Below are 27,604 nucleotides of genomic sequence, written 5' to 3'. Positions count from 1 at the left end.
GCCATTTTGTGGTCTTCACAATATGAATCCAAATTTGGATGTGGTCCCTTCATCTGTACAGAGCAACCTGCAGAATATACTCCTGGAGGAATTCTGCGCCACTGCATGCACGCAGAATTCATGTCCTGTAGATTTCTTTGCTTCTCCACAGAGACTTTCTGAGGAGGAAGCAAAGGGAAGCCGCAAGAGCGGTCATGCATCTCCCTCTCCCTAACCCCAGCAACACAGGCACATTGTTTTGGGTGCTCAGAGCAGCCAGCGGAGAGGTAAATGTCAAGGAGTGAGGACTGCTGGTGATGGCCTGGCCAGTGGCTCCTACTCTGCACTGGGTTCATCTGCTGGTCCTGGATGGGCTGGGGTTGGGGACAGATAGGACTTTCTCTTCCCCTGCAAAGAGCATCTGGGGCCGGGTCACTCCCAGCCCCAGAAACCTCCCCTGGCTGCAGGATGCTCTGCACTCTTCCCATCTCCGCTTCTTGCCCCCATCACTCCTCAGCCATGGGAGGAGCTGCTTCCCCATCCATCCAACCCCATGCATCTGGACCCCACCATGCCTAGCCCCCCCCAGCACCTGAACCCCCACTCTGCCAAGCCTCACTCCCTGCATCGAGCCTGCAAGCACCTAGATTCCCGCACAAGCCCCCCCTGTTGAGCTCCCTCTACACCTGGACCCCACCCCTGCATTCAAACCAACTCTCACTGAGCCCTCTGCACCTGGACCCCATCCCATTAAGCCCCTGCCCCAGCACCTAGACTCCCCAGCTCAGCCCCCAAGGCCACGTCCCCCTCCTCAGCCCCAACCACTGTCACCTAGACTCCCCCTGCAAACAGAACCCCCCAGCAAGCCCCTGTGCATCCATATTCCCCCTGCACCCGGATGCCAGCGCTGAGCAACATGCACTGATTGCCGCACCCAAAATCTTCTCACCCCACATCTGGATCCTCCCATGCTAAGCCTGCCCACACTTGCATCCTGGTGGACTGAGACTGACTCCCCATTCCTGGTGTGCACGGTGCAGAAGGGCAGAGCTCCCAGGATATTTCTGGGGCAGGCCCAGCCCTTGCGCTGTCAGGTTCGGGTGCAGTCTCACCATGAAATCCATGTCAAGAGGGTGGGGGGAGGCCTGCAGGGTGATGTCCCACCTCCATACAGCCAGTGGCCCGTGCTTTCTACTGCCACAGTGGAGCCTCAACATTTATTGATGAATAAAATTTACAGGACTTTAGAATATTGTGCACAGAATTTTTAAATTTTTGGCACAGAATTCCCTCAGGAATAAGGCTAGTTTATGGCCTTGTCCCCGGGACTGTGAACAGCAAGAACCTGAAAACCCTGAATAAGAACCCCACTCCCCCGTCCCAAAATCAGAAGACTGGCTTACAAATGAGATTTCAGAAAATATGCATTTTGGAAGTATTATTTATTTGCTTTCTTGTATGAGCCCTTTTCAACTCTGTAAACACAAAGGCTAGAAACGTAACTTTTTTAAAGGAAAACTCAGATTCTCACATCACTCACAGACCCTAGCAGTGGAGGAGGGGTGGGCGAAGCTTTAACAAACTCCCCACACCCTGCGAGCCACGGACTCGCAATACAAAGCACAGCGCTGTATGTCCCCTCCGGCTCTCTGTCACTTTGGCGCAATCTCCTCCAGTTAGGGAAGTTCTAGCGAGGGAACGTGCTTCACTTACCCTGTCTTTTGACGCGTCTCGTGTACACGCGATTTCCCCGCGGCGGCCCGTCGCAGGCTGATGACGTTGGCCTGCGCCAGGCCCTGTGCACTGTGGGGAGGGGGGACCTGCACCCGGTGTGCGGCAAGTGACATGAGGCGGCGCCGCCGGAGGAGGACACTCAGCTCTAGTGCTTCCCTGGCCGCGCGGGAGTGACCCCCCCGCTGCCGCTCCCAGGGGCCGGACCAAGCTCTTTTCTCCCCTGCCTGAGCAAGGGGAACGAGGAGCAGCCCGGCAACATGTTCCGCCGAGCCAGGCTGAGCGTGAAACCCAACGTGAGGCCCGGGGGTAGGGGCGGCGGCTGCAGCCCGAGCGCCCCGGCGGCCCCGGAGCCACAGCGCGGCCAGGTTTGTGCCTCCCTGCCGGCAAGGCAAGAGCCGCAGCCCAACTCGCCAGCCTCTCCCGGAACTGCTGCCGGTCCCCGCCCGGAGCCCCCGCCCCAGCCGGAGGGGGGACAGCCGGGGAGCAGGTGAGTCCCGCGGGTCTAACCCCACCAAGCCGCCGCTGGGCAAGTCTCGCCGTCAGGAGCAGCTCCAGCTCCGTGCACCCTGAGGGAGCAGGACCAGCAACCGCCGGGAGGGCGCTGCTTGGCGGTCTCGGTCCAGTACGGGTGCTCAGGTACCTGGAAAGCTTTGGGAGCTGTTTAGTTACCATCATGGCCAGCAGCCTACCTGCCCTTGCGCTCTGCGCTGTCCCTCACACCGCAGCTGTACGCACCGTGCTTGGGAGCTGCTAGGTGTCCAACGCCTTCTCCGTGCCTGTCTCCCTTCATTTCAAGAGGTATTTTTCCTGTCTGAGGGTGATTTCCTCGTTGGCTTGGGTTTGCTGTGTTTGAAGTTGTGAAGTACATATTACTGCAGGATGAGAGGGCACTATTTGCTAAGTCTAAGATAACCAAGAATGTAACGAGTGCTAGCTCTTGGTTTAGAAATAAATGGCCATATAGGTATTTTTTGTACGTAATTATTCTGATTTTGTGTTAGTCCTCAATCCTGCAATAAGCCTCATATGGAAGAGACTCCGTTGAAATAAATTGATTCTTACATAGGGGCAGGGGTTCTCCTAGGTGGAAAACAATTCTGGATTGGGCCATACATTTAATATTTGTGGTTGAAGTTAGTACTTAGCAGTTTAGTGTTGATTTCCCTAGGACTGAATAATTTCTTTTTATCAGTGCAGACCTTTTTCTATTATTATTAATCTACTATGTTATTGAATTAGTACCTAGGAACTTGTCATATCTGCTTTCCTGTAACATCTTAGGACACTAGAGCAAATACTAAGAAAAACCATTATAATAATGATTCACTCTGGGACCAGATATTGCCTTGATTTGCACAGTTCTCATTGAAATCAATGGTGGAGGTCTTCAGAACACAACTCAAGGAAAATATACCACTCCTAGTTGTGTAACGCTGACAGTTGAGGGGGGCTATTAAAAAACAGCAGCAGCAAACAAGTATTTTTGTTTGTTTTTGGTACCAAAATTTGGGTGGATATCTATGAATTAAGATGGGCAACACTTTCTTGGATTTACACCTATAGTTAAAGAAACAGTCCAGATTTAAAATAATTAAATATCACTTAGTACTTTGTCCATTTTAAAATGTCTAAATGACTTTACCACGGAGCTTGAAAAATATACCTGACATTTTGTGGAGTTCTATTTTATTTAAACTTGATTTTCCTGATACTTTGAAAGTTAAAACTGCAACCAGGGACTGACCTCTTTCCCTCTCCCCCCGCCCGCAAAAAAAAAGCACAATCCTCATTATAAAAAAAATCTTTGCACTTCACCTCTGCTGTATCTTGACCAGGCAATGATCAGCAGTTGAGGCACTGGAGTGGTCTGCAGAGTTAGGAAGATAACAGTGCATTGGTTTGCACTAAATTCATGTTGGGAATATTGTCGTTGCAACTTTAAGTGTTAGACCATTTTAAACCAAGATTGACGTCCTAAAGAAAGTAATAGTACTGTACTCATTTAGGAAAGGCTGCTGACTTTTTGTACACTTAGCATAGATAGTGAAACTCTTGTCAGTTTCACTCTGGGTTTTAAGGAGTTACACAGTGATATAATATTTGAGTTGCAAATACCGCAGAGGAATTTAAATTAAGCCTTTTTCCTAACACCTAAAAATCGTAAACGTTGTTACATCTGAGTTCATTAAATATTTTTATGCAATTTTAATTTTATGCATAAACTATTTTATTATTTGGTGACCTATGAGTGCATGTTGAGATTGAAGGTAAAGAGCATTCCATTAAAAAACCAAAAACAGCTTGAATAACTAAATGTTAATCATTATTGCTAAAAACTTGTTAATATTTTGAGGTCAGTTATTTTTGGACATAAGCATCAATATTTTACATACTTTACGAGTCTCCATTCAATATGTCTTGGTTTGTTTAAGTATGAGTTCTTGGATAAAGTTCTCAGAGTAAAACACTTTTCTTTAGTACTATATTTAGGCTTTAGATGTGTTCCCCTCAATGCAATCTTAAAGGTAGCAAAACTATCATTCTAACGGATTTCAGGGTAAGATATTTGTTTTAATTTTCCACAGAGATGAAAGGACTGGTGGTGCAAATGATGATGGAGAAGCTAGGAAACCTGCAGATACACCTTTACAGAGAAGAAAACGAATATCCACTATGCCTAATCTGGCAAAACCCAGAGTTGCACTTCCATCTGCACAACGTTCAGTATCAAAGACTTCTCAAAAACAAGTTCCTCAGTCCTTTACTAATGGTAACTCTTCACTTCAGAAGGAATCCTATCCATCAGAGAAGATTAATACAGAAAGCTCCCCAAAGTCTCCCATACTGCCTGAAAAGAAGACACCTGTTCCACAAGTGCCACAGTTTTCCCCACTTAAAAAATCAGTAAGCAAAGAGCCAAATGTGGGTGTAACTGCTCTCAAAAAGGATGAAATCCTCCAGAAGAACACACTCTGCCCTCTCAAGGAGAGACCCACCCAAGGAAGACCCACACAAGAGGAAATGTCACATACAAAACCCCCTCTAACAAAAGATAAACAAAAATGCACAGACCGTGAAAGAATCCTCAAAGCTCAGAAGTTAAGAGAGATGCTCAAAGAAGAGCTTAAGAAAGAAAGGATGGTAAGGTCCTCCTTTGGGAATTTTGGGCAGAGAGGACACAAAAAAGGGGATCAACATTTGCCTGATCCCTGTGGGTCAATTCCAGTATGTAATCTACGGTAACTGTGATGTCTGCAGCATAGTGCTGGCAGCCAGTGATGGGGTCTAGTAGCTCTTGTCCTATCACAGGAGTGAATGTTCTTTTGTATAAAAATGATGTATTTATTTATTTTTTGGTGGTGGTGGTGTGATTCTACTAGTGGACCTTTATGTGACATAATAACACTCCTGCTAACATGCCAGCCAGAATGCTTGCTATTTTTACTATGTATTTTTATCATTGGTAAATACAATGCGGGGGCTGAGAGTTGGGATTCTTGTTTCTGTACTCAGCTTTGTTATTGACTCAGTTCTGTTACCTTGGACAGCTCACGTCACTATTCTGTTAACCAGTATCTACCATTTTATAGCTGAGCAATCTTATGGGGATGTTAAAACACTTAACTATTAAACTTCATGAGATTCTAATGAAAACTGAATTCAGCAGCACAATGTAAGAGATTTGTATATATCAATAGAGGAGGTACATATGAGAAGGAAAAGAGGCAGCAGCTTTCTTTCGGTGGATAAGTCAACTTGAAAATTAGTCAATTTAAAAAAAAAAAAAGTGGTTTCATATATTGTAACACGTCCTTAATCTCCCTGCCAACAACAATAATAATAATTTTTAAAAAGCCACACAAAATGGCAGGGAGTTCAGGAGCATTCATAGTGTCTGAAACTACTTTTATCTATTTTTTAATTGACAGTGTTCATTTTTAAAAGTTGAATTCATCATTTATATGAAAACCCAACAGTTGCAATCCTGTGCAAGTATCAGAGGGGTAGCCGTGTTAGTCTGGATCTGTAAAAGCAGCAAAGAGTCCTGTGGCATCTTATAGACTAACAGACTTATTGGAGCACAAGCTTTCGTGGGTGAATATCCACTTCTCAGGGCCGGCTCTAGCCATTTCGCTGCCCCAAGCACAGCAGCACACTGTGGGGGGCGCTCTGCCGCTCACCAGTCCCATAGCTCCGGTGGATCTCCCGCAGACGTGGCTGCGGAAAGTCCGCTGGTCCCGCGGCTCTGGTGGACCTCCCGCAGGCATGCCTGCGGCTACTCCACTGGAGCAGCTGGACCAGCGGACCCTCCGCAAGCACGCCTGCAGGAGATCCACCAAAGCCGCCTGCCGCCCTCTCGGCAAGCGGCAGAGCGCCCCCCGCGGCATGCCGCCTCAAGCGTGCACTTGGCATGCTTCGACCTGGAGCCGGCCCTGCCACTTCTTCAGATGCATGTATAAGACCCACATGCATCTGATGAAGTGGGTATTCACCCACGAAAGCTCGTGCCCCAATACGTCTGTTAGTCTATAAGGTGCCACAGGACTCTTTGCTGCTTTTACAAATCCTGTGCTAGTTCACTTTTTGTTTTATTTTGAATTAGTCAAAGGTAAAATATCATCTAAAGTGTCTCACACTCCTTGGTTTGACACACGTCAGTCTTTTTAGTCTCTGATATTAGATCGTCCATCCAGTGTGTCTTGGCTTCTGGGTCTGCACACTCATACCCACACAGAGCACTGAGGTCTCTTGAAAACCCAGATCAGTTAAGGTTGATGATGTCTTTGAGAAATGTAGACTATAAAATCAAAAAACTACAATAATGTTAGAGAAAAATTAGGCCAGGCACATATAAAAATAAATATTTATATTATATAATATATGTGAGTAAAGAAAAAGCTAAATAAACATGTCTTTGATATGTAGAAAAAATGGAAAAATAGACCTACAGTAATTGAAGGGAAAACTCCACCAGATCATTCCAAAATGACTATGAGAGACTTGATATACTACCTGCCAGAAAACAATCCTATGAAGTAAGTACAGTTCTCTTTTCTTAAAGGTAAATTGTTTTTGTCTGTGTTTACTAATTTGTGAAGTGTATTATACTGACAGCCCTGGATACAGAAGTCCTGTTTATCCATAGAACAGGTACAGCATTCAGAAGCTTACGCTGCCACTGCCCATGCTTTATCACTATTACTTGGTATTTGTATTGCAATCGGGATTAGAGTCTCATGTTCAGTTTCGTACAAACGTATGGAGACATAGTCAATACCCTGAAGTATTTCAACAAGTAATAAGTGAAGTGTGGTATAATATAATCAAATCTGTGTGTATACATGAACATACACTTAAATTTTTCCCAATTGTAGATTAAATATTAGCTGCTCTTCAATGTTGCTGTCGTAAGTTGGCTGACTTTTAATAGGCATCATGGTGGAGATGTGTCTTGAGCGGGTAGTGACCGTATGGTATCAACTTGGAGGATGTGTGTCCCACATATATCATACGTAAGGTTAAGATTTTGTCACAGATATTTTTAGTAAAAGTCATGGACAAGTCGTGAGCAATAAACAAAAATTTATGGGAGCCCTGATCTGTCCATGACTTTTACTAAAAATAATGCGGGGAGAGAAGGCTGGGCAGGGAGGGAAAGGAATGACTTCGGGATCCCCATGGTGGGGGGGACTAACAGCTCTAGCCCCACCATCGTAGAGGGCACAGCTCCAGCTCCAAACCTTGCTGAAGCCGTGGGGTGGGGACATGCGACAATGGCTCTGGAATCTATTGAAGCCGAAGGGATTGAGCACACGGCCCCAGCTCTGGCTGTGGGGGATGGAGGGAGGCACACGTCTCTGGCCGCGCTCCTGACAGCTAAGCCGAAGTCATGGCGGTCCAATGAAGTCACAGAATCCATGATCTCAGTGACTAAATTGTATCCTTAATCGTGTGTAGAGTGGAACAAGGCACAAAAATAATGTCACAAACCTCTGGCAATATAATCTCTACCTGGAAGACTAGCCTGAGGAGTAGTAAGATAGGTAGTTCATTTTCTGTGTCCATTGGAAGTTTGGTGTTTCTGCTTGCCTTGTGAACATTGTTGCCAATTGTGCACTGTTAGCTGTCAACTGGTAAATGGTCTGAGATCAAAGAACTCATGGTATGTCTACGTGGAACAGCAGTGTATGCTCCATGGATATGATTTCTAATGCGCACTAACAAGTTCCACAGTAATGGGTCTATATAGGTCTTGCTAACACGAACTAAAAATACCCTATTGCATTTTTGCGTAGTACTACGATGTTATGTAATGAATTCGAACAGATGTGAAGTCAGGTGACGTGAAGTGACAACAGATTCTCTATCCTGTTACTAATTCTCCTGAACTATTCATTTCTAGAACCTTAAGTTGCTCAAGTCACTTAGGAGGATATACGGATTGTGAAATTAGATGATGCGCTAGCATGGTATAAAGAGAGTGCCCTAGTAGAGATGTTTTGCCTTCAGATTTAGGACACACTTTTTTTTTTTTCTGTTAGTGTAAATCTATGTATCAGTGAATATTGTCATATCTCTAATATTCATTAATAGGTCTTCGCTGGCGGAAGAAAAGAAAACTGAGAAGACTTCTACACAGGTCCAAATGAGAGAGTAAGTCTTTGTGTCTATGGTACTTAACGTCAAAATGCCTTCTGTTGAAAAAGTAGTACCTTTTATGTAAAAGTAATGTAGAAGGGATTGTCTGTTTCCTAATTTACTGTTGTGATAAATTTATTCCTTTGTTTTAAATTAATTATTTTAGATGGCGGGAAGATGGGTGAAAAATGGTAGTCATTAGATAAATTGTCCAGGAGCAGAATGTGGAAATCAATCTGTTCACTCAGACTAATTGAGACAGGTTAGCTGTGATGAGTATCTTGTTGTTCATGGTAATAGGTTGATCATGTTACATTTTGTGTTTTTTAATCATTATTATGACAGAGAGTACTTGTAATTCAAGGAAAGTTATTGTTGCAACCAGTTAACATCATGTTAAAATTTGTTTGGTGTTAATTTTACATGCATCCAGCCAATTGACATTTTCATATATCAAAATATAACTGATAAAACATTAATCTGAAGATTTATAAAATTGTGGGGGTTTTAGCTAGGTGTCCGAATAACGTATGGGGTAATCTAGCAGATACATAGTGACCAGAATAAAATGCTACGTGTGTGTATGTGCTAAAGTGTTAGTCTTTCAAAATTGTAGACCAGAAGAGATACGTGCTCCTGATCATGAAGATGAGGAGGCTGAGACTGAGCCAGAGGAAGGGGAGGAGAATGATGGCCCTCTTCTAGTTCCTCAAGTGAAAGTAGCAGAAGATGGTACAATTATTCTGGATGAAGAAAGGTAATTGATATTCTGCAACTGACTTCTTTGCTGTGTGTGTCTGATGAATTACTGTCTGGTTTCCAGAGTGGTTAACAATGTAGCTCCTGCTAACAGAGTTAACTATCTGGCTTCATAATTTTACATAACACCATACAATTTAGTTCAGAGGTGGGCAAACCGTGGCAGGACTATCCTGCCTGGCCCTTGAACTCCCAACCGGGGAGGCTAGCTGCTGTTCCTCCTCCTCCCCCGCAGTCCCTGTGCCACCAGCGCTCTGGGCGGTGTGGCTGCCAGTCCTGCTCTGAGCAGCATGGTAAGGGGGTGGGGAGATGGGGGTTGGATAAAGGACAGGGTGTCCCGGGGGCAGTCAGGGGACAGGGAACAGGGGGCGGTTGGATGGGGTGGAGGTTCTGGAGATGGGGAACAGGAGGCGGTTGGATAGGCGTGGGAGTCCCGGGAGGTCTGTCAGGGGGTGCGGGTGTGGATAGGGGTCAGAGGACAGGGAGTAGGGGGGTGGTAGGGTAGGTCCGGGGGGGTGGTTAGGGTCGGGGTTCGGAGAGGGGCGGTCAGGGGACAAGGAGCAGAGGGGGTTGGATAGGTCGGGGGTTCTGAGGGAGGCAGTTGGGGTGGGGGCCAGGCTGTTTGGGGAGGCACAGCCTTCCCTACTTGGCCCTCCATACAGTTTTGGGACCCCAATGTCACCCTCAGGCCAAAAAGTTTTTCTACCTCTGATTTAATTCCGTGTTGGATAGCAAATTAGGACTATATGCAGTGCATGATTACAGGATCTGTATTTGAGTTGCAGTGGGAGCTTAGGGATGTCCTGGTAGAGGAATTTGGAACAGTCAAAAAGAAATGAAGAATTTCCTATACATGACCTTGCAAAAAAGTTTTCTTGGAAAGTTTAAGACTAATTGGACAAACAAATTTGAAACATTGGACTCTTCACTACATTTTACTTAATGTATATGTGTTCCATATTTCTGAAACATTAGAATGAATGTAATTACAGTAGAACCTCAGAGTTATGAACCCCTTGGGAATGGAGGTTGTTCATAACTCTGAACAAAACGTTGTGGTTGTTTTTTCAGAAGTTTACAACTGAACGATGATTAATACAGCTTTGAAACTTTACTGGAGAAGAAAAATTTAAATTAAACAAGCACAGAAACAGTTTCCTTACCTTGTCAAGTCTTTTTTTAAACTTTCCCTTTATTTTTTTTTTTTAGTAGTTTACATTTAATGCAGTACTGTACTGTATTTGCTTTTTTGTTGTTGGCCCCACTGCCTGATTGTGTACTTCTGATTCCAAATGAGGGGTGTGGTTGACTGGTCAGTTTGTGTGACTGCTGTTCATAATTCTGAGGTTCTACTGTATGTAATTTAACTAGGTTAATATCAATTCCCAATATTCTCTAATTCATATAATAGAGAGATATTGGCATGGTAGTGAAACGTAGTTAAATTGATGTGAACTTGCAGTATGGCAGGAACAGTCTTAATTTTCAGGTTCTCAACAGACATAAAATGTGGTTCTCTAGGTTTTTATTGTCCCAATGACATTTCTGATGTCTGACATTCCTGGGTTGCTTTCTTCTTTTCAGTTTGACTGTAGAAGTTTTAAGGACAAAAGGGTCATGTGTTGTAGAAGAAAATGATCCGATCTTTGAGCGTGGCTCCACAACTACCTATTCCAGCTTTAGGAAAAGTTTTTATACCAAGCCGTGGTCAAATAAAGGTAGGTATATTTTAGTTTCAGGTTTTGAGTTTGTAGAAGACTAAGTCCTGATCCTGCAGACACTTGCATACATATATTTTACACATGTGAGTAGTCCCATTGACCTCAATGGATCTATTCATGTGTAAAGTTAATTACTTATTTAATAGTTGTAGGCTAGGAGCCTTAATGAGCAAAGTTCTAGCTTGTGCTGAGCATAGGCATACTCAAGAAACCCCACACCCGGTGAGATAATGGGCTGGAATCTGGTTGCCACTCCAGATGTGGAAATGCCACTCCAATGTGCCTCTGACAGGAGGGTCGTTATGGGACTGGGGACCAGGTTGTATAAACTGCATATTAAATCATTTGTGCTTCCTAATCCATCAGCAGTTATACACACAGCCCTTCCAGCATGGTTTAGAAATACATGGTGTGAGGAATCTGTGCATTGGGCTGCTTTTTGCAGTGTATATGTGCACCTGTGTTTTGTGAGTGCAGGACACTATGCTTATGTCTACCAGAACTTGGCCATTATTATTTGCTGGCATCGCAATGTGGTAGAGATCGCTGTGTATGAGAACACTTCTCAGATCTTTGAGTGGAAGATTGTGGTTTCATTTTCAGGAGAAAAATATTTTCAACAAATGTGCTAATGAGTGGTTATTCGTAATCAAAAAATGGTATGATCTGCAGAAGCTAATTTCTTGGTTTGAACATATATTATTTAACTTCAAAGTATACTGTTCACAAAGGCATAGCATAGAGGGAATTGGATTTTCAAGGTGATTAGAAGCTAGAGTGAATGTGAAACTTTTGATAACCACAGAAGCAACTTATTTTGAGTAAGCTCTTAGTACGTGAACTTTATTCCTGATACATGATGATCATTTTTAATTACTTCAGTGTTTATCTTTCTGACTTAATAGCTTACTTTTTAACAGAATTACATTGTTTAAGTTTTAGAGAAGAAATCTTCTCCACACTGTTGTTTACTGGAGTGAATAGTGTTAGTAGTACCTGAATCATCTCTCCCTTCTTCTTAAGTCATGACATGAGGAAAATATTTTTCAGGAGCCATGCTGTTTTTGAGTGTGTTCCACTGTGAAGGGTGGGGAATCAGTGAATAATTTCAAGCTTATTGGATATATATTCACTTATAGTAGTTAGCTTGATATGTTTTCCATATTGCTAGATGCTCAGAAGCTATACCGGTGCCGTAAGTACCTAGATAAACATTTGTACGGCATTCCTCAGTAGTATCAAGATGCTTTACAATGTGATAAGCAGAAAAAGTATAAAATAAAGCAAACTCAAATAACAATAACTTTGAATACAGGGGTAGCTGGGTGAAATGTGATGGCCTGTGGTTTACAGAAGTTCAGATGATCCCTTTTGGCCTTAAACTCTGTGAAACTATGAACTGGAATAATGGTCTGGTTTGGAATTTAGCTCTGTCTGAATATATTGGGTTTACATATGTTATATTTTTTTTACTCTTAAATGTAAAGATTTTGGTTCATATAGTAAAAAGGATGATAGCACTCAATACTTACTTGTGTATGTATATTTTTGTTACAGAAACTGACATGTTCTTTTTAGCTATTAGCATGGTAGGAACAGACTTCTCTCTGATTGGTCAGCTGTTTCCTCACAGAGCAAGAACAGAGATTAAGGTAAGTAAAGCAGAGAATGATATTACCAGTGCAATTGTCAGCATTTACTTTTGTTCTCAACCTTTTGCATGCTGTTTATACAGTATTTTAGTATTAATAACTTTTGATGGTACATGGTTCGGGGGTAAAGTTTGTGGTAACAGTACATTTTCAGAATGTAGTTAATATCCAGAGTGATACGTCTGAAATGGATAAGATGCTCCTTGATCTGATACAAATTTGTTAAACTTCCTAATTTGAAGTAGATACACTTGTAAATCAAACAAGTGTGTTAGTTAAAACTTTTATTTCCTTGTGGGCAACATTTTCACTAACTAAAGGAGTATTTTATCCTGATTTTTCTACCTTTTATATCTGTAGTACTGTAACATTTGCTTAGTGGAGCAGGATTAATATAATTTACAATATACATTTTTTCAGAACAAGTTTAAACGTGAGGAAAAAGCAAATGGATGGAGGATAGATAAAGCGTTCAGTAAGTTTTTACTTAACACCTGATCAGAAGCATTTAATTATGAATATGTAATTCTTTTATGCTTTAGTTTGTTTGATCCAATAAATTAATTCTACAACAGGGTGTGTGTCTGTAATACTTAACATTTAGAGGTTAATGTAGTGGTTAAAGTACAAGACTGAAAGTAAAATTTTTAGCTTTTAGTCCCAGCTCTGTTGATTTGATGTCTGATTTGGGCTAAACATATACTTTCTCTGTGCTTCAGAGTCTTTCTGTGAAATGAGGAGTAATATTTAACTATCTCACATGTAGGATCAATTAGTTACTAATTGTAGAGCACTCTGAGAATCTTGAATGACAAGTGCTCTATAGGTACTACTGTTACTTTCATGAAATGTGAATGTCTAATTTGTTTAGCACAGTGGTTCATAATTTTATATTGTGATGCAACCTGAATATTTGTTGTTTTTCAGAATTTTCCAAGCAATTACCTGAAACTTTCTTAAGCTGTGTCTACACTGCCACTTTCAGCACTAAAACTTTAGTTGTTCAGGGGTGTGAAAAAACACACCCCTGAGCGACCAAAGGGTTTAGCTCTGAAAAGTGCCAATACAGATAGTTCTTTAATACCGGGAGCTGCACTCAGGTGATAAAGCTATCCCTGCTTGTTCGGGGTGGGTTTTTTATTGCCGGGAGAGCTTTCCCCCAGTGATATAGCATGTCTACACTGGTCACGTCGCAGCGCTGCCACGGCTGCAGTGTAATGTGGGCAGTGTGGACATACCTTAGATGCTATGGGTTTTTTCATTTACCTTTGTTTTAAAATTAAGCTTCTGCACGCCTAATATGTTACCTCTGGTCTCTGCAAGCTTTCAGTGCCACTCGTATAAAAGAAACTGACTAGTCATGAAACGTGCAGTATGGAAAGTGGTGGTTGGGCATGGAAATCATAAATGAACTATTTGTTTTAAGAAAGCAGAAGCTTGAATAACTTCATTTATTGTGAAATATTATTTTTTATATTTCACTCTTTTAATTGAACAGAGGAAAAGCGACCATTTGACTTCGAATTCTTTGCCCAGTTGCTTGAGGAAGTACTGGCAGATGAGAAAAAGAGGAAGCAAAAAGCTACTAAAAGACAAAGTTCAAAAGAGAAGAAGCCACACAAATCTCGGAAAAAGCAAAAAGGTACTTAATTTTAGAATTTTCTGTTCAAGATAATAATATAGAATAATACTGTTATGATGCTTCACTATTGGGTCATTGAACAAGGGGGAAAAAAATCCTCTAAGAAATGTCATACTTCACTGTTCTGAACAGATTTCTTTCAGGCAATGGGAGACTTCTGTGACATCATTAGATTCCTAGAAAGACTTTTTTCAGTTCATAATTTGCTCATTTAGAGGATAGTATTAGCCAATTTTTAGAGAGGATCTTATATGAAATAAAAGTGTACTACCTTATTCAACTTACAGTTAGTCTGGAATCTTGTATTTCCTTTTAGGAGTATTTCAACTTGATCTGTTAATAAATATCTTAGGGTGCTCACAGATTCACTTTTAAGGCTTTGGCACAGGCACTGAAAGCCTTTCATATTGATACACTCTTGCTTAGGTGATTTTGATTTCTCTCTAGAAGTAGCAACCAAAAAAGTAATTCTGAAAGACCATTGTTGTCTTTAGAAATTTACTTGCCTGAAATTACTAGATAAGATTATGAATATGAGTTAATGGAAATCATGCTGTCTTTTCCTACCTGGTGGATTTCACACCGCATGTAAAATGTTAAGATTTTAGTTGTGGGCTAAAAAATAAACCTATTTTGTACTTAATGTAGTATAAAAGGCATGTTTTTTTACTCTTGTCCTGCCTTTTGGGTTTGTCACTTATACTGGTGGGGAGGGGAATGGCAAAAATTAATGTAAAAATATTAAAATGCAAAGTAAAAACAGGTTTCAGAGTAGCAACCATATTAGTCTGTATCCGCAAAAAGAACAGGAATACTTGTGGCACCTTAGAGACTAACAAATTTATTTGAGCATAAGCTTTCGTAGTGGGCTGTAGCCCATGAAAGCTTATGCTCAAATAAATTCGTTAGTCTCTAAAGTGCCAAAAGTAAAAACAATTACTCATCATGTTTAATTTTAACACTGTACACAAATCAAGATTTTTGCGGTGATTGACTATTGGTATTTCAGAATGTTTTAAAAAGAAATAAGTAAATGAGTCATTTTTAGAAGCTATTTCCCAAAACCAGAAAACAATCTGCCTAGAAAGTTTAGGTTTCTAATACTTCTGAGTACTGTAGTATGTAGTAAAAAGTAATTAGATAAATTCTTTGAACTACCATAGCATAATATGCCATATGCAGCCACAAATTAAGCTCTGCACACAATAGTAGGGTTTTTTCCCCTAGGAAGACAAGTACCTACTTTTCATGTTGTGGTAAAGTGAGTGTAACTATCCAACTTAAAAAACACAAGGACAAAGTGATGTGCATTAAGTATAGAATGACATTTTTAACAGTCTCGGATACAAGGACTGTCCCCCAAATGTGTGGTGCAGCATCAGTTAACCAGTGCTGAGACTTGATTGCATCTGGTTGGTTGTTGGCCAAAACATTTCTTTAGGGCTCTATTGCTATATCTGACAGCATATTGCCATGGATAGATGAATGCACCAGACATTGATAAAGGAAAGACCTTCGAGATTCCTAGTTTATAATGCTAGTATATTTATCTGGAACTGTACTGTCTTCGATAGCTAAAGTTGTCAGTGAAGAAGCAGATAATGACCAAGATGCTCCTCAGGGTGTCAGAATTTCTGATGCAGAAACAGAAGTGGATGCTGGGACAGCTGAGAAGGAGAATGAAGAATCTCTGAGTGTCTCTGAACAGACAGAAGAACAGATTATATTGGAGCCTGTGACAACCAAGAAGAAGAGGAAAAAGAAGAAAAAAGATGATTCTGAACTGGAAGTGGAGAATCAGGCTGAAGAGGGAGCTGCCCCCCCCAAGCCAGCTAAGGGGGGGAAATCCAGCAATAAAAGTAAGATCAAAATGCTCAGCCATAATCCATCCTTCTGCTGTTGGCAATGTCCCAGTTTGTTGTGCATTACCTACCCCATCGGATTATAAACCTCAAATTTTAGCCTATGGAAATACTTGGTGTGTTCTCTTTGGGCCTTTGTATGGTATAAAAAATTATAACATGTAGGTACTATTGTTGGTTTGGAGAGCATGGTAATTGTTTTCTTTCAACTTGGGTCTAACAATTACCATCCTCTCTGAGTTTACCTGTACCCTCTTTAATCCACCTCCTTCTCAGAAGCCTGGGAGAATACACAGGCTTTTCAGTGTGCTCTGAAGATCAACAGACCATTGCGGGAGAGAGGCCCTCAACTAAAGCTCATTTCTTAAAAAGTACCTGGCAGCCAGTCCCCTCTCTTTTTAAACAGGAGGGCCTTGGTTGATACAAAGTGCCATTTACTGCATAGGGAGAAAGTTCATCTCTTTGGTACCAAGGACTCCAAACCATTTAAGGTTTTGAAGTGAAAACAGGTTGAATTACGTATGGAAACAAATTGGATCTTTCAGTGCAGACCTTGAAGCACAGACATAATTTATGAAGCACCTCTAAGCAAGAGCACTACCACTTTCTGGACTACCTGGTGTTTTATGGTGGTCTTTAGATATAACTTCTGATATCACATTACAGCAATCTATTATGGAATACTGTTTGATTTAAACCACTGTGGTCGCACAGGTGAGATCTCAGCTATGTAATAAACAATGTGGATCACCCTCAAAAATGTAGTTGGGAAAAATGGATCATGAATTCATAAACCTTTTGGTGAAAGTTTTATGGCATGTTTCATTTTAAAGGGCGCTGTCAGGTAGTTTTGACCCCAAATATAATTTTTTTTTAAAACACATCTCCAAACAGCCCCCATTAAAATATTTTAATTTAAAAAAAAAATCAACCTAGTTTTTGTTGAGATGTAGAAATTTTTCTTAAAAGTGTTTAAAACTGCAGCATTATTATGTGAAAATTGGAGGGTGAAACTGCCTAAAAGCTCCAAACTGAATGAGGTGCAAACCAATAAATTAAATCTAGATTTTTTTAAACCTCTTTGATTGTTGATTGATGTAGGTAAAGAAAATGTTTAAAATTTTAACCTGAATTCCTTTACAATTTTACTATAAATTACAGTATAACCTTTATAATTACATAAGCCTACAATTTGTAGTGGAGAAGGTTGCATCATTTTCATTGACAGACAATTGATATTTGTTCAATGATGCAACCATTGTTTAAAAAGAAAATCTCCAAACACAATATTATTTTCTTTATAGACTTCAAATTTTACTCAGTTGGAAGAAAGTGACTTTCTTTTTCCTGATTGTAGCAACAAATCTGAATTTAGCCCAAAGTTTCAAAGTTTAGCTGTCTATACCCATAAGTCTGAACTTTCGAAGTGAAGTGATTTTTTTTTTTTTTTTTTTGGTTGTCTTAATTTTTGAGCTGCCCAGTCAGAAACACTTTAAATGCCAGATTTTTCTGAAATTCAGGTCCCTCTTGGATGTCTCAATTTGGTTCTCAAAATAACTTCTAAAATTGAAGCCCTATTTTTGTTACGTGTGTTAGTGTTTTCTCTTGTGAATGTTTTGGAATCTGTACCTACCAGGCATTTTCTGGAAATACATATTAAACACTTAACAATTTGCTAACAGAAAAAAATGCAGTGTCTGGTATGAACAGTGATAATCATACTGAATGTGGGGAGGAACTGGATGTTCTTAATCAAGAAAATGTGGATGAGACTCCTGTCCTGGTGGAGCAAGAATCACACTCCTGCTTACAACTGAATGATAAAACTGAAGAAAGTCTTCTCAATTTAGCCAGGTAACTTTTGTTACAAATACAAAAATCAAACCATTTCTCGCTAAAATTTAGTTTTGTTTTGTTTTTTTCATTCTTACCATCACATTCATTGGCGAAGATGGACAGGATCTTTGTTTTCCATGTGTTGTCAAGCTTTGCCCTCAAGGGTGGTAGACTCACTTTAATTTTATACCTACAACACGATTTTTACCCTGAAAGCCTCCTCTTAACTTAATAAAAATTAATGCTAAACCCCCATTTAGTGATTCTTTAAATCCAAAATTTCTCTTATTTTTGGGATGAACATCAAGACCAGTGACTTATTCCAAACCTTTCCCTAAAAGTTTTAAGGAAAATGTGATGGTGCCACTAAAGTAGAGCTTAGTAACATTACTACTGTACTTTGTGGCGGGGATAGGGAGAAGGGGGGGGGTTCTGTACACTTTTTTTTTTTTTTTTTACTATAAAATGTGTCTTCTGTAACATTTGTGGGAAAACAAAACTATACTTGGTTTAATACTGAGTTGAAACATAACCAGGTTTTCTCAAAAATGCAATTGTTTTTGGTCATGAACTTTTGAGAAACTTTTTTACCGTATATACCACTTCACTTTGTGTCACTAATTTCCATGTTTCCTAAGGAGATTTTCCTATTGCCATTACACAGATATGATTGATGTTTTGCAAATGACAAGATATTTATGGAAGAACTATAACACTTTTAATAACAGTCTCTGAGTTGAAGTAGAACTTCATTGTATTGATGAAGCTCTTCTTGATATTCTCTGTTCCGTATTAAATTTTCTCCATAAAATGAGAGAGTTCCTGTAGCCAATTCAGAATATTCAAAAGCTTTTTTGCTTTTAAAATAATTCTTCATCTGCAGTGCTTAAAAGGCATTTTATTAAGATAAACCAAAGCTTCAGAACTTCTGTATTTGGCTGCAAGAACTTTATTTAGATGAAGGGAATGAAGTTGGCAGTCATAATATTTGGCAGGTTCAATAGAACCATTTAAAATTTCTGCAGATTGTCCAGTTGGGCAAATGCACAGTGGTAGCACTGTATATTTAATAACTCCATAGTGCAATTTGATCTTGCAATCCTGATTAACTTGTGTGTGAAAAAGTACTGATGTTACATTTTCTCTGAATGCCTTATTTTCAGCTTTCAAGATATTAGTGCTGGATTAATAGAAACTGAATCTTCTGAACCAGAAACCCCAGATATCATCTCTGGATCACAGGATTGGCAACCTTCAAAATCTCAAGCTTCAGGTACCAGAAATAAAAAAGGAAATGGTGAAGAGACCAGTGAAGCAAAGGTATCTTTGTTTGTATGGAACTTTTTGGTCTCCAGTAATCCTTCTCACGTTACTAGTAGCATTCACATAAAATAAAGATTTCTTTGAAAAATATCTCATAACATACTCATATACAGCTCAGCACACACAGTCATTAAACCTGAAAATATCACTAGAAGTCAAATTGCCAGTCAGTGAGCTAAATGACTTTTATTGGTTTTATTTTAGTAGACCAAACTGATTCAAGGAATATCATGTTTGGATTGGGTTTATCTCATAGTGCAAAAATTTAAAGTTGCTGTTTAAACTGTTCATTACCTTTCCAAAACAAAGATTATGAAGGAGAAAATTCCACTATTAAAATTCAATGTTTTTCGTTGTCTTGGAGTCCCGTCCTGCGGGGACTTGGTACCATGTGCTTGTTAGCATAACTAGTAATGCTTGTCTGAAGGATTCCTTTAATTTTTTAGTCTTTCTAAGACAAAAGATGGTCTTGTGGCTGAAGCATGGGAGGGGTTAGGAGATACTTCCTATGCTACTTTTGGCAAGTCGCTTGAACTCTTGACCCTCAATTTCACTATTAGTTTAGATTTAAAAAATAAGCAAACTTCCCCATTTTTACTGGGAGGTTGGCTAATTCTAATATTTGTGAAGCACCTTGAATTCCTTGAGTGGGAAGTGTTATAGAAATACAACACTCTTCTGCCTCAGAAGAAATGAAGTGGACAGAATAACCTGGACCCTGTGATGTGCCTCAGTCCTGCATACAAACCAGAACTAAGTAGATATGTTTTCAGGCCAACTAGCTATGACAATATACTGCTATTGTAACAGGAAGGACAGCCTTAAGAAAAACCTGGAGTCTCAAGTCATCATAATCTGAATGCTTATGTAGCTATCAGTAAAGTTTTTGCATTGTAGATTACGTGTTCTGTGGTTAAGTGAAATTAATTTGATGCACAATAAATTTCCTTGGCAATCTGAAAACGCCAAACCAGCCAGTACAGGAAATACACCCTTTGAGAATATTTATGTGATGAAACAACTGTAGATAAAAGGAGGACAAATAATTTTATGTAGCAGAAACGCTTTTGTTATTATATAATAGGTAGACTTTATATTTTGCCATATCTGTTGATCAAGAATAATTCCCTTTATCATTCTTGTTTTTTGCAATAATGCCTAGTGATCTCTGGTAGAAAGATTATTTATTTAAAGCCTACAGTCAACAATAGTTTAAAATTGGTACTAGAATCTCGCTCACTTGATTTAACTGAAAGATAAAAAAAAGAAGCCTTGTGTTCACTTTCATTTGACACCAATATTTAACTGTCTCGTAGCAAGAGTTTCTTCACTATTGCAGGAACTGGGAGTTCTAAGTATTACTTTGTTTCCACGTAGAACAATGAAGTATGTGATCTGTATAAACCAGATGAAAAGAAAAGTACAGCAGGAAAAAGCCATGATTCTAAATCTGAAACAATGTGAGTAGTTGTTCTGCCTCGCACTAGTAGTCCACTGAGAGTTAAATCTATATTTCTCTAATTTGGGGGTGGGTAGGTATCTGTTCACATGGCACAGCAGGTGATCTTTTGTTTCTCTTTATTTATTTTAAAAATACTTCAAATAGAACTAAGTTTCTGTTGCCAAAGAATGGCTCTGATAGTGAACTTCAAAATGTTGCACAGGGACAAGCAGGTTATTTTTGGTTTTAATGAGAGTTACAGCTTGTGCAGCTTAGGCCTGGTCTACATGAGGACTGGGGTGGGGGGAATCAATCTAAGTTACGCAACTTCAGCTGTGTGAATAACTTAGAGCTACTGACTGTCTTCACTGCGGTGAGTTGCTCTCCAGTCTACTCCGCCTGCGCCTCTTGCTCCAGTGGAGTACCATTTATATATTAGACATGATAAATTGAGCCCCGGTGGATCGATTGCTGCCCACTGATCCTGCGGCTAGTATAGACAAGCCCTTAGTATACCAAGATCTTGGGGGTTCATTGTCAGGATAAGAGCACTGAACGAGTAAGGGATGGGGATTGAATTAATCTGGTATGTAGTGGTGTACTATTCAGATCTCCTGATCTTTACGCCATACTACAGCATACTAACTTCCTTCTGCTATCTCCAGCCTGGGACTACTGCCTTTTTCATGTTTGGTGTCAAGCTGCATTAGGGTTGTAACTGGAATTTAATGAAACAGACAATAGTATACAAAACTTATTTTTATTGAACAATGCAACCTTACATGTTTTGATAAGAGAAGTTTATGTATCCAAAACATGTTTCAAATTTACAACTAAATTGTTTATTAAAGGAACAGAGGAATTAAATATAGTCAATTAAACTGATTATTTCAAGTCAGCCTGAGAGAATTTTCAAATGTGCCTCAGTGAAAGTCATGTCTAAGTCTCTTGAAAATGAGTCTCCTAAATTACTTAGGCTGACCTATTGTGCTGTATTTATAAAGCTTGACCTCAAAAGTTAGATGTTTTCCACCTGATTCTTTCTTTCTTTATATAGGAAAGCAGCCTTTAATTCTGACATTTTTGATAGAGGTTCATGGATTCGGCATATTTTTTACTTTAATGTTTTAAGAGATTATCAGTTTAGGCCTTAACATATTTTGTGTTAAATTCCGATTTCATTTTAAACAGGTTTATTTTTAAAAAGAAAACTTCTAATAATTCAAATAACCATAAAAAGAATTTTTTGTTCACCGTGGAAGTGTTACATTTTCTAATAATCTCTTCAAAGGTGTGGCCCCATACAGTGCTGAAAACCAGTAAACTTATGAAGAGTATCCTTACACACTTAGAAAAGATTCTGTACTTTCAAGAAATAAAGCATACCCACAAATGGCATAGAACACAGTAATGATTTCTGTCAGTTACAGTTTTATTGTATGGAATATATAAGTAACATGTTTTTGGAGGATATATTTGATCACTCAGAGTACTGGATTTCTTTGCTGTGAATATTATAAGCTATTGTTTTTGTATCTTAAGGGAAACTGAAAAAGCTGCTGCTGGAAAGCCATCCATGAGAGGACGCCTGCAGAGACCTAAACCCAACTTAGCAAGGGCATCTGGAAAGACAGAGGCAGCAGTCCAAGAGAAATCTGAGGTCAAGATTTCTTCTCCAGAGCCTGCAGAAGGGGCTGAAAAAATGGTGAGGAGCAGCAATGTTAATTGCAGATGCTAACAATTTTGTGTTATATGTAAAAGTTGATTTCCTAAATCCTGGTGACCTGTTCTGTGGCTCATCTGACCACTTGTATAGCAATTGCTTATACATAGATGATCAAGTCAGGCGTGTTGGTTTTAGTGATTAGCAGCATGTCTGATTGTTTCACGTCTGAAGCAGTTGAGCTTTATCCAAAGAGGGCATGGAATGTCAAAACTAGGGGATGGACTTAGTGGATCTCTCACAAGATAGGTATTGGCTATATTTGAAGCTTGTTCTTGGCACCTTGAGGTGACATTGAGGTTCATTAGGGGAATTGTCCCAAAGCGGTGACTTGAACTGAGATGATGGCTTGGTAGATTAAACACATTTTTAAATAGGGGTAGGTGTGACATGTCTTGCACCTTAAGGTGCAGATTCTGCAAGCTGACTTGTCACCTAATGTCAGGAGAGTTGATAATGGACAAAACCGGCAGCCAGGCCAGGTTAATAGGTTAATAGTACCTATTATACGCATGATTTCATGTAGCTGAGTGTCTGTTAGTCCTGTATGAAAAGAGCTTAGCCGCACTGGAGAGGAGGGAGGGATAGCTCAGTGGCTTGAGCATTGTCCTGCTAAACCCAGGGTTGTGAGTTCAGTCCTTGAGGGGGCCACTTGGGGATCTGGGGCAAAAATTGGTCCTGCTAGTGAAGAGGGGGGGCTGGACTCAATGACCTTTCAAGGTCCCTTCCAGTTCTAGGAGATTGGTATATATCCAATTATTATTTATTATTATACAAAATAGCATAAGGCAAGCCCAGAGTTTGTGTCTGTACATTAACTCCCAAGGTAGAACCAATTAATTTGCTAATATGGTTGTTGGCTGTTTTTATTTTCAGCAACATCTGAGTAAGGCATTGCTGGGAAATCAAGATGTGGTCCAGTGTGACACCCAGATACACTGGCTTTGGGTCATTGTCCAGCCTGTGTCCATCTGGGAAGATATTGACCTGTTTGTTGGCCTTTGTGTGGTATAGAGGAAAGCAACTGAATGTTGTCTTTTTGGTGATAGGTTTAAGTCTCCATCTTTTACAATAATGAGCCACATCTTTCATGTTAGCATTCGAGACTTCTTCTATATGACTGAAATCCTGGTTCTTTACTGCCAGACAGATCACTGCAAAGATAAAATGCAGTGATTGGGAAGGTTCTTTCAAGTAATTTGTACATGCAACTTAGCAAAGCGATGAGGAAGTAGTAATTTTGCAAGTCACTGGGCTTTTTCAGGTTTTGGCAGGGCTATTACTTTTGCTGTCTGCTAGATCTTGGGTATTTTATTCTTTGGATGACTTGAGTTAGAAACATGGGTAGCCATTGTCTGCTAGTTTTCCCTTGTTCTTCAGCAATTTGGCGGAGTTATCAAGCCCACAGGCTTTACCTGTTTTCAGTATTTCAGTATTCTATTTCATCAGTGGTGAAAGGCTGGAGGTTTTTCCAGCATTAGGTATACCCTCTTTGTATTGCACCATTTGTTCTTTATCTCTCCTTCAGACTTTCTGTCCTTCATCCACTTTTGCGGAATTTATCTGGGGGATAACAATACTATTTGGAGAGACTGAACAATGACACTGTGCTGGATGCTTCTGAGCAGCACCAAGTTTTCTAATTAGTGCCCAGGCTTTGCTGTTGTCTCTTGATATGTTTAGTTCCATGGTAGATTGCTCCCATCTTGCTATTCTAGAAGTGTTCAAGCTGTCTGAAAGATGTGTGGTGATATCTGGGTTGCCACATCTTCACATTGCTTGAGGAATTCTGCAAACTCCTCATCTAGGCAGGGAATATAGGTTGTATAACTCAGGCCCTACTTCATTTGTGACATTGCTGAAATTGCAGATCCTGCAATATTAGGCCTCCACCACAATTTTGATTTAAAATTAGCGTACTTTGCACAGTCCACAATTTTGCATACGTTTTGAGTATGCAGTTAGTACTGTACTAGCATTCAACGACCGTAAAAGGCTAAAGTGACTGGACTTGATTTCTTTAGCAGTTGTGACTTTGTCTTCTGAATTTTATATTATACCAGTTCCTTTTTTTTTTTTTTTTTTTTTTTTTTTAAATGAATGTAATATAGTTGCATCAAAATGTCTGGCTATCAACAAAATTAGCAGGCATAACATAATACTTGAGTGTTTATATTGTTCCAGCAATTTTTTTAAACAAATAGGTTTACTCTTGCTTTTTCCAAATTACCACTATTAATAAAGGTCTATTATTATTTTTCTTCTTTGATTTTCCATGCAGCTCAGCGGCAATTGTTTGAAGATCATCCTGCAATTCAAGTAGGGCCTTACTTGTAACAACCTCTTGGAATTTACCTGGTGGCAGCTTTTTAAATTTTTTTGTGTGAACTGCATGTAAGTTGCTTCAGTAGAGATGTTGTTGTGTGAATTGTGTGAAGCTGGGCCAGGTTGCTTTCTGATAGTTTCAGCAAAGGTTAAAATTGATGCTTATGACAGGTATGGTTACTCCAACTTTGGTAAAATTCAGACTATGTTGACTGTGGGAAGTTTTTTCATTATGCTACTATAGCTTGAAGTAAGTGATGGCCTGTGGTGGTGATCCAGGTGAGGTCAGGAGAGTAGTCTTGCTTCCATCTGGGAGAATGAAAAGTACTCTGTTTGGATCATGGATGAGGTGAAGACCATAGAATGAAACCCAGTCCAAAAAGTCGACTCCCTTTTGATCTGACTCTCTGTCTCTCCAGGTAGTGTGTTGGCTTTTAAAACCTGTCAGGCTGTGGGAGATTAGGAATAATATTTAGGGGAGGGCAGGCTTGGTTGTGGTACATGTACCATTTTGCCATTCTGAAATGATACTCTCTCAACATCAGAGATCAGAATTAGATTGGAGTGGTTCCATGGTGCCAGCAAGATCTGCTCTAACATGGGTTGCATGGCCCCATTTGCTATGCAAAGGGTAACTCATGAGGTCATAACCTGTGGTGTTCATGCAGCTGCAGAAAGTGAGTTGGTGTGTCTCCTGAAGGCAGAAAACGTCCATTTATGTTTGGAGGCTAGGGACTGGAGAATAGAACATTCAGCGGATGAGAGGCCTTCAACATTTAGCTGAAGAATTTTCAGGGATGGGACAATGACCAAAGCTTCTTGATCATGGTTAAAATCTCTGAGATCACTTGGAAGTCCATGCTGGCCAGAATCTGACATGTTTCGTTGGTGCTTTTGGTTTCTGTTAACGATGGAGGATACTTATAGGATGTACAGTGGGAATGTAGCTGCATTATACCCCATCTGACCACTGACTTTGCAAATCAGATTTGACTCAAATGCTCTATCTTTCATCTCTGTCCTCTATATAAAAATATTTTTTATTTTAATTCAGTGTACCATGGAAGCTGGTGAAGGTAATGCAGCTGAAATCACCAGAGATGTAACCACAGGAAGAGAGATCAAAGCCTTAGAGTCTGAATCTCAGTGAGTATGCAGAGATCAGTTTATTATATCACCTTTACTTTAACTCTTAACTGTTTACTGCAGTGTCTTCTAGTTTATTGCCTACGGTAGTCTGTTGTAGTCCTTCCATAGACTGGTCTGATGAACTATGATGCAAGTGCAAACTGGGGAGAGAAGTGTGAATCCTTAACTTGGCTTCTAGATTTCCCAGGTCAATATAGAATGAATGGCAATACCATGGAGGTGTTGCACTCCTCTCTTGGGAGGCTGAAGAGAGCCAGATATCATACAATACCAAACCATTCTTTTAACTCAGAAGCTTTATCATTGATGATTTGAACCTTACTGGGGAGGGAGTGGAACTCAGTGACAAGATGTCCAGGGAGGAGTAATTGAAACTACACAGGGATAAAATACACTTTCATAAAGGTATATACTTTGATTCTTCCCCACATTCCACAGCTTGATGCCTAGCTTCTGAAGATTGGAGCAGAAACTATAGAGAGTAAGCCACGTAACTCTGTTACAGAGTTTGGAAGACCTAATGCTACTGGAAGGGGCCAAAAGACTAACTACAATATTTCAACAAGTGGATCATAGGATTTTCTGTAGTGTTTCAGATAAAAACAGCTTCTGCATGTCAAAGAAATGTACAAACATGCAAAAAAACCAATAATACCCCAAAGGCAACACTGTATTTAAGATCCTTTTTTAATAAAGAAAATTGTGCAGGTCATTGAAAATCATCTTTTCTTATGTCCGAGATGACATAAATAGGCTTGAATGGCACAAATGCCGATTTTGAATACTTTTTTTTCTTGTAGAGAAACTGAAAAAGCTGTTACTGAAAAAGCAGCAATGGGAGGGTGTCGGCAGCGATTTAAACCTAATGTAGTAGGAGCATCTGGGAAGAGAGAAGCTCCTGTCCAAGGTGAAGGAAAGGACAAAACTCCTCAAGAGCCTGAGAGAGCAATTGAAAAGGTATTTAGCAGAACAAAACTAACTGGAGATGATAAACATTTGTATTTTGTCATGTGTCTAGAAAAATAAGTCTCTGTACCTAATCATGTTGGGTGGGGGGATAGCTCAGTGGTTTGAGCATTGGCCTGCAAAACCCAGGGTTGTGAGTTCAATCCTTGAGGGGGCCATTTGGGCATTGATCCTGCTTTGAGTAGGGGTTGGACTAGATGATCTCTGGAGGTCCCTTCAGATCCTAATAATCTCTGTTATTTGTCCTTTTTGTTGCTGAATGTAACCAGAAGTCTCAGTCAACAATCTGTGTAATGGATTTTTCTACATTTATCACTTATATTGTGGTAGAACCTAGAGGCCAAAATCAAGTTGCAAGCTTGATTGTGCTAGTCACTGTACAAACTTACAGTAAGTGACGGTCCCTGCGCCAAAGAGCATACCATCTAAAAGGGTAGATGTTGGACATAGTTCCCATTAGATTTCACAGTCCAGTGGCTTCAAGATCTCTTCTGTGACTAAGGTCCTCTGCTGTGTAGGACATATCCACACCTTCACCTACAAACCTGGTATCTTTTAGGCTCAGCTATTATCAGTTCTAACACGACTGTTCATTACATCTTTTATATAGTCATGCAAACATTACATTTCTTCATTTTCTGCTCTTCAGCAGAGTACTGACCAAGGTAACACACCTGACAGTACCAGAGGGGAAACTACAGAAAAAGATGGGAAGGTCTCAGAGACTGAATCTCAGTAAGTATGTACAGAGCAGGGAGACGTATTCTGCTATTTTCAGCTCTTTTCATGCCTTCTCCTTTCTGATAGTGTTGCATGGAATAGCGAATATAAAAGCTTTTGCTCTTAAGTTATA

At 40.1% G+C, this 27,604-nt stretch overlaps 1 protein-coding gene across 5 annotated transcripts in view; it reads left to right on the top strand.

Moving 5' to 3' along the window:
- Positions 1–1,741: 1,741 nt before the first annotated feature.
- BDP1 (BDP1 general transcription factor IIIB subunit) overlaps positions 1,742–27,604 on the top strand; it is an 81,306-nt gene continuing 55,443 nt past the window's right edge. For 3 of the 5 annotated variants that reach the window (XM_032769559.2, XM_032769556.2, XM_032769564.2), the window contains exons 1-17: positions 1,742–2,200; positions 4,299–4,854; positions 6,640–6,749; positions 8,308–8,367; positions 8,969–9,109; positions 10,696–10,829; positions 12,390–12,484; positions 12,905–12,959; positions 13,983–14,126; positions 15,701–15,985; positions 17,671–17,842; positions 18,988–19,144; positions 20,525–20,607; positions 22,131–22,293; positions 25,691–25,782; positions 26,586–26,742; positions 27,401–27,486. In XM_032769559.2, the coding sequence (XP_032625450.1) occupies positions 1,971–2,200; positions 4,299–4,854; positions 6,640–6,749; positions 8,308–8,367; positions 8,969–9,109; positions 10,696–10,829; positions 12,390–12,484; positions 12,905–12,959; positions 13,983–14,126; positions 15,701–15,985; positions 17,671–17,842; positions 18,988–19,144; positions 20,525–20,607; positions 22,131–22,293; positions 25,691–25,782; positions 26,586–26,742; positions 27,401–27,486 (2,720 nt within the window). In that variant the 5' untranslated portion in view covers positions 1,742–1,970. The remainder of the gene's footprint in view (positions 2,201–4,298; positions 4,855–6,639; positions 6,750–8,307; positions 8,368–8,968; positions 9,110–10,695; positions 10,830–12,389; positions 12,485–12,904; positions 12,960–13,982; positions 14,127–15,700; positions 15,986–17,670; positions 17,843–18,987; positions 19,145–20,524; positions 20,608–22,130; positions 22,294–25,690; positions 25,783–26,585; positions 26,743–27,400; positions 27,487–27,604) is intronic. The other 2 variants (XM_032769558.2, XM_032769557.2) reach the window with 2 other exon arrangements.

Source organism: Chelonoidis abingdonii, chromosome 6 (assembly GCF_003597395.2).
Source record: "Chelonoidis abingdonii isolate Lonesome George chromosome 6, CheloAbing_2.0, whole genome shotgun sequence".
In the NCBI taxonomy this organism is placed as follows: Eukaryota; Metazoa; Chordata; order Testudines; family Testudinidae; genus Chelonoidis; species Chelonoidis abingdonii.
Note: the sequence above shows the minus strand (reverse complement) of the source record. Positions and strands in the feature narration are given on the sequence as shown.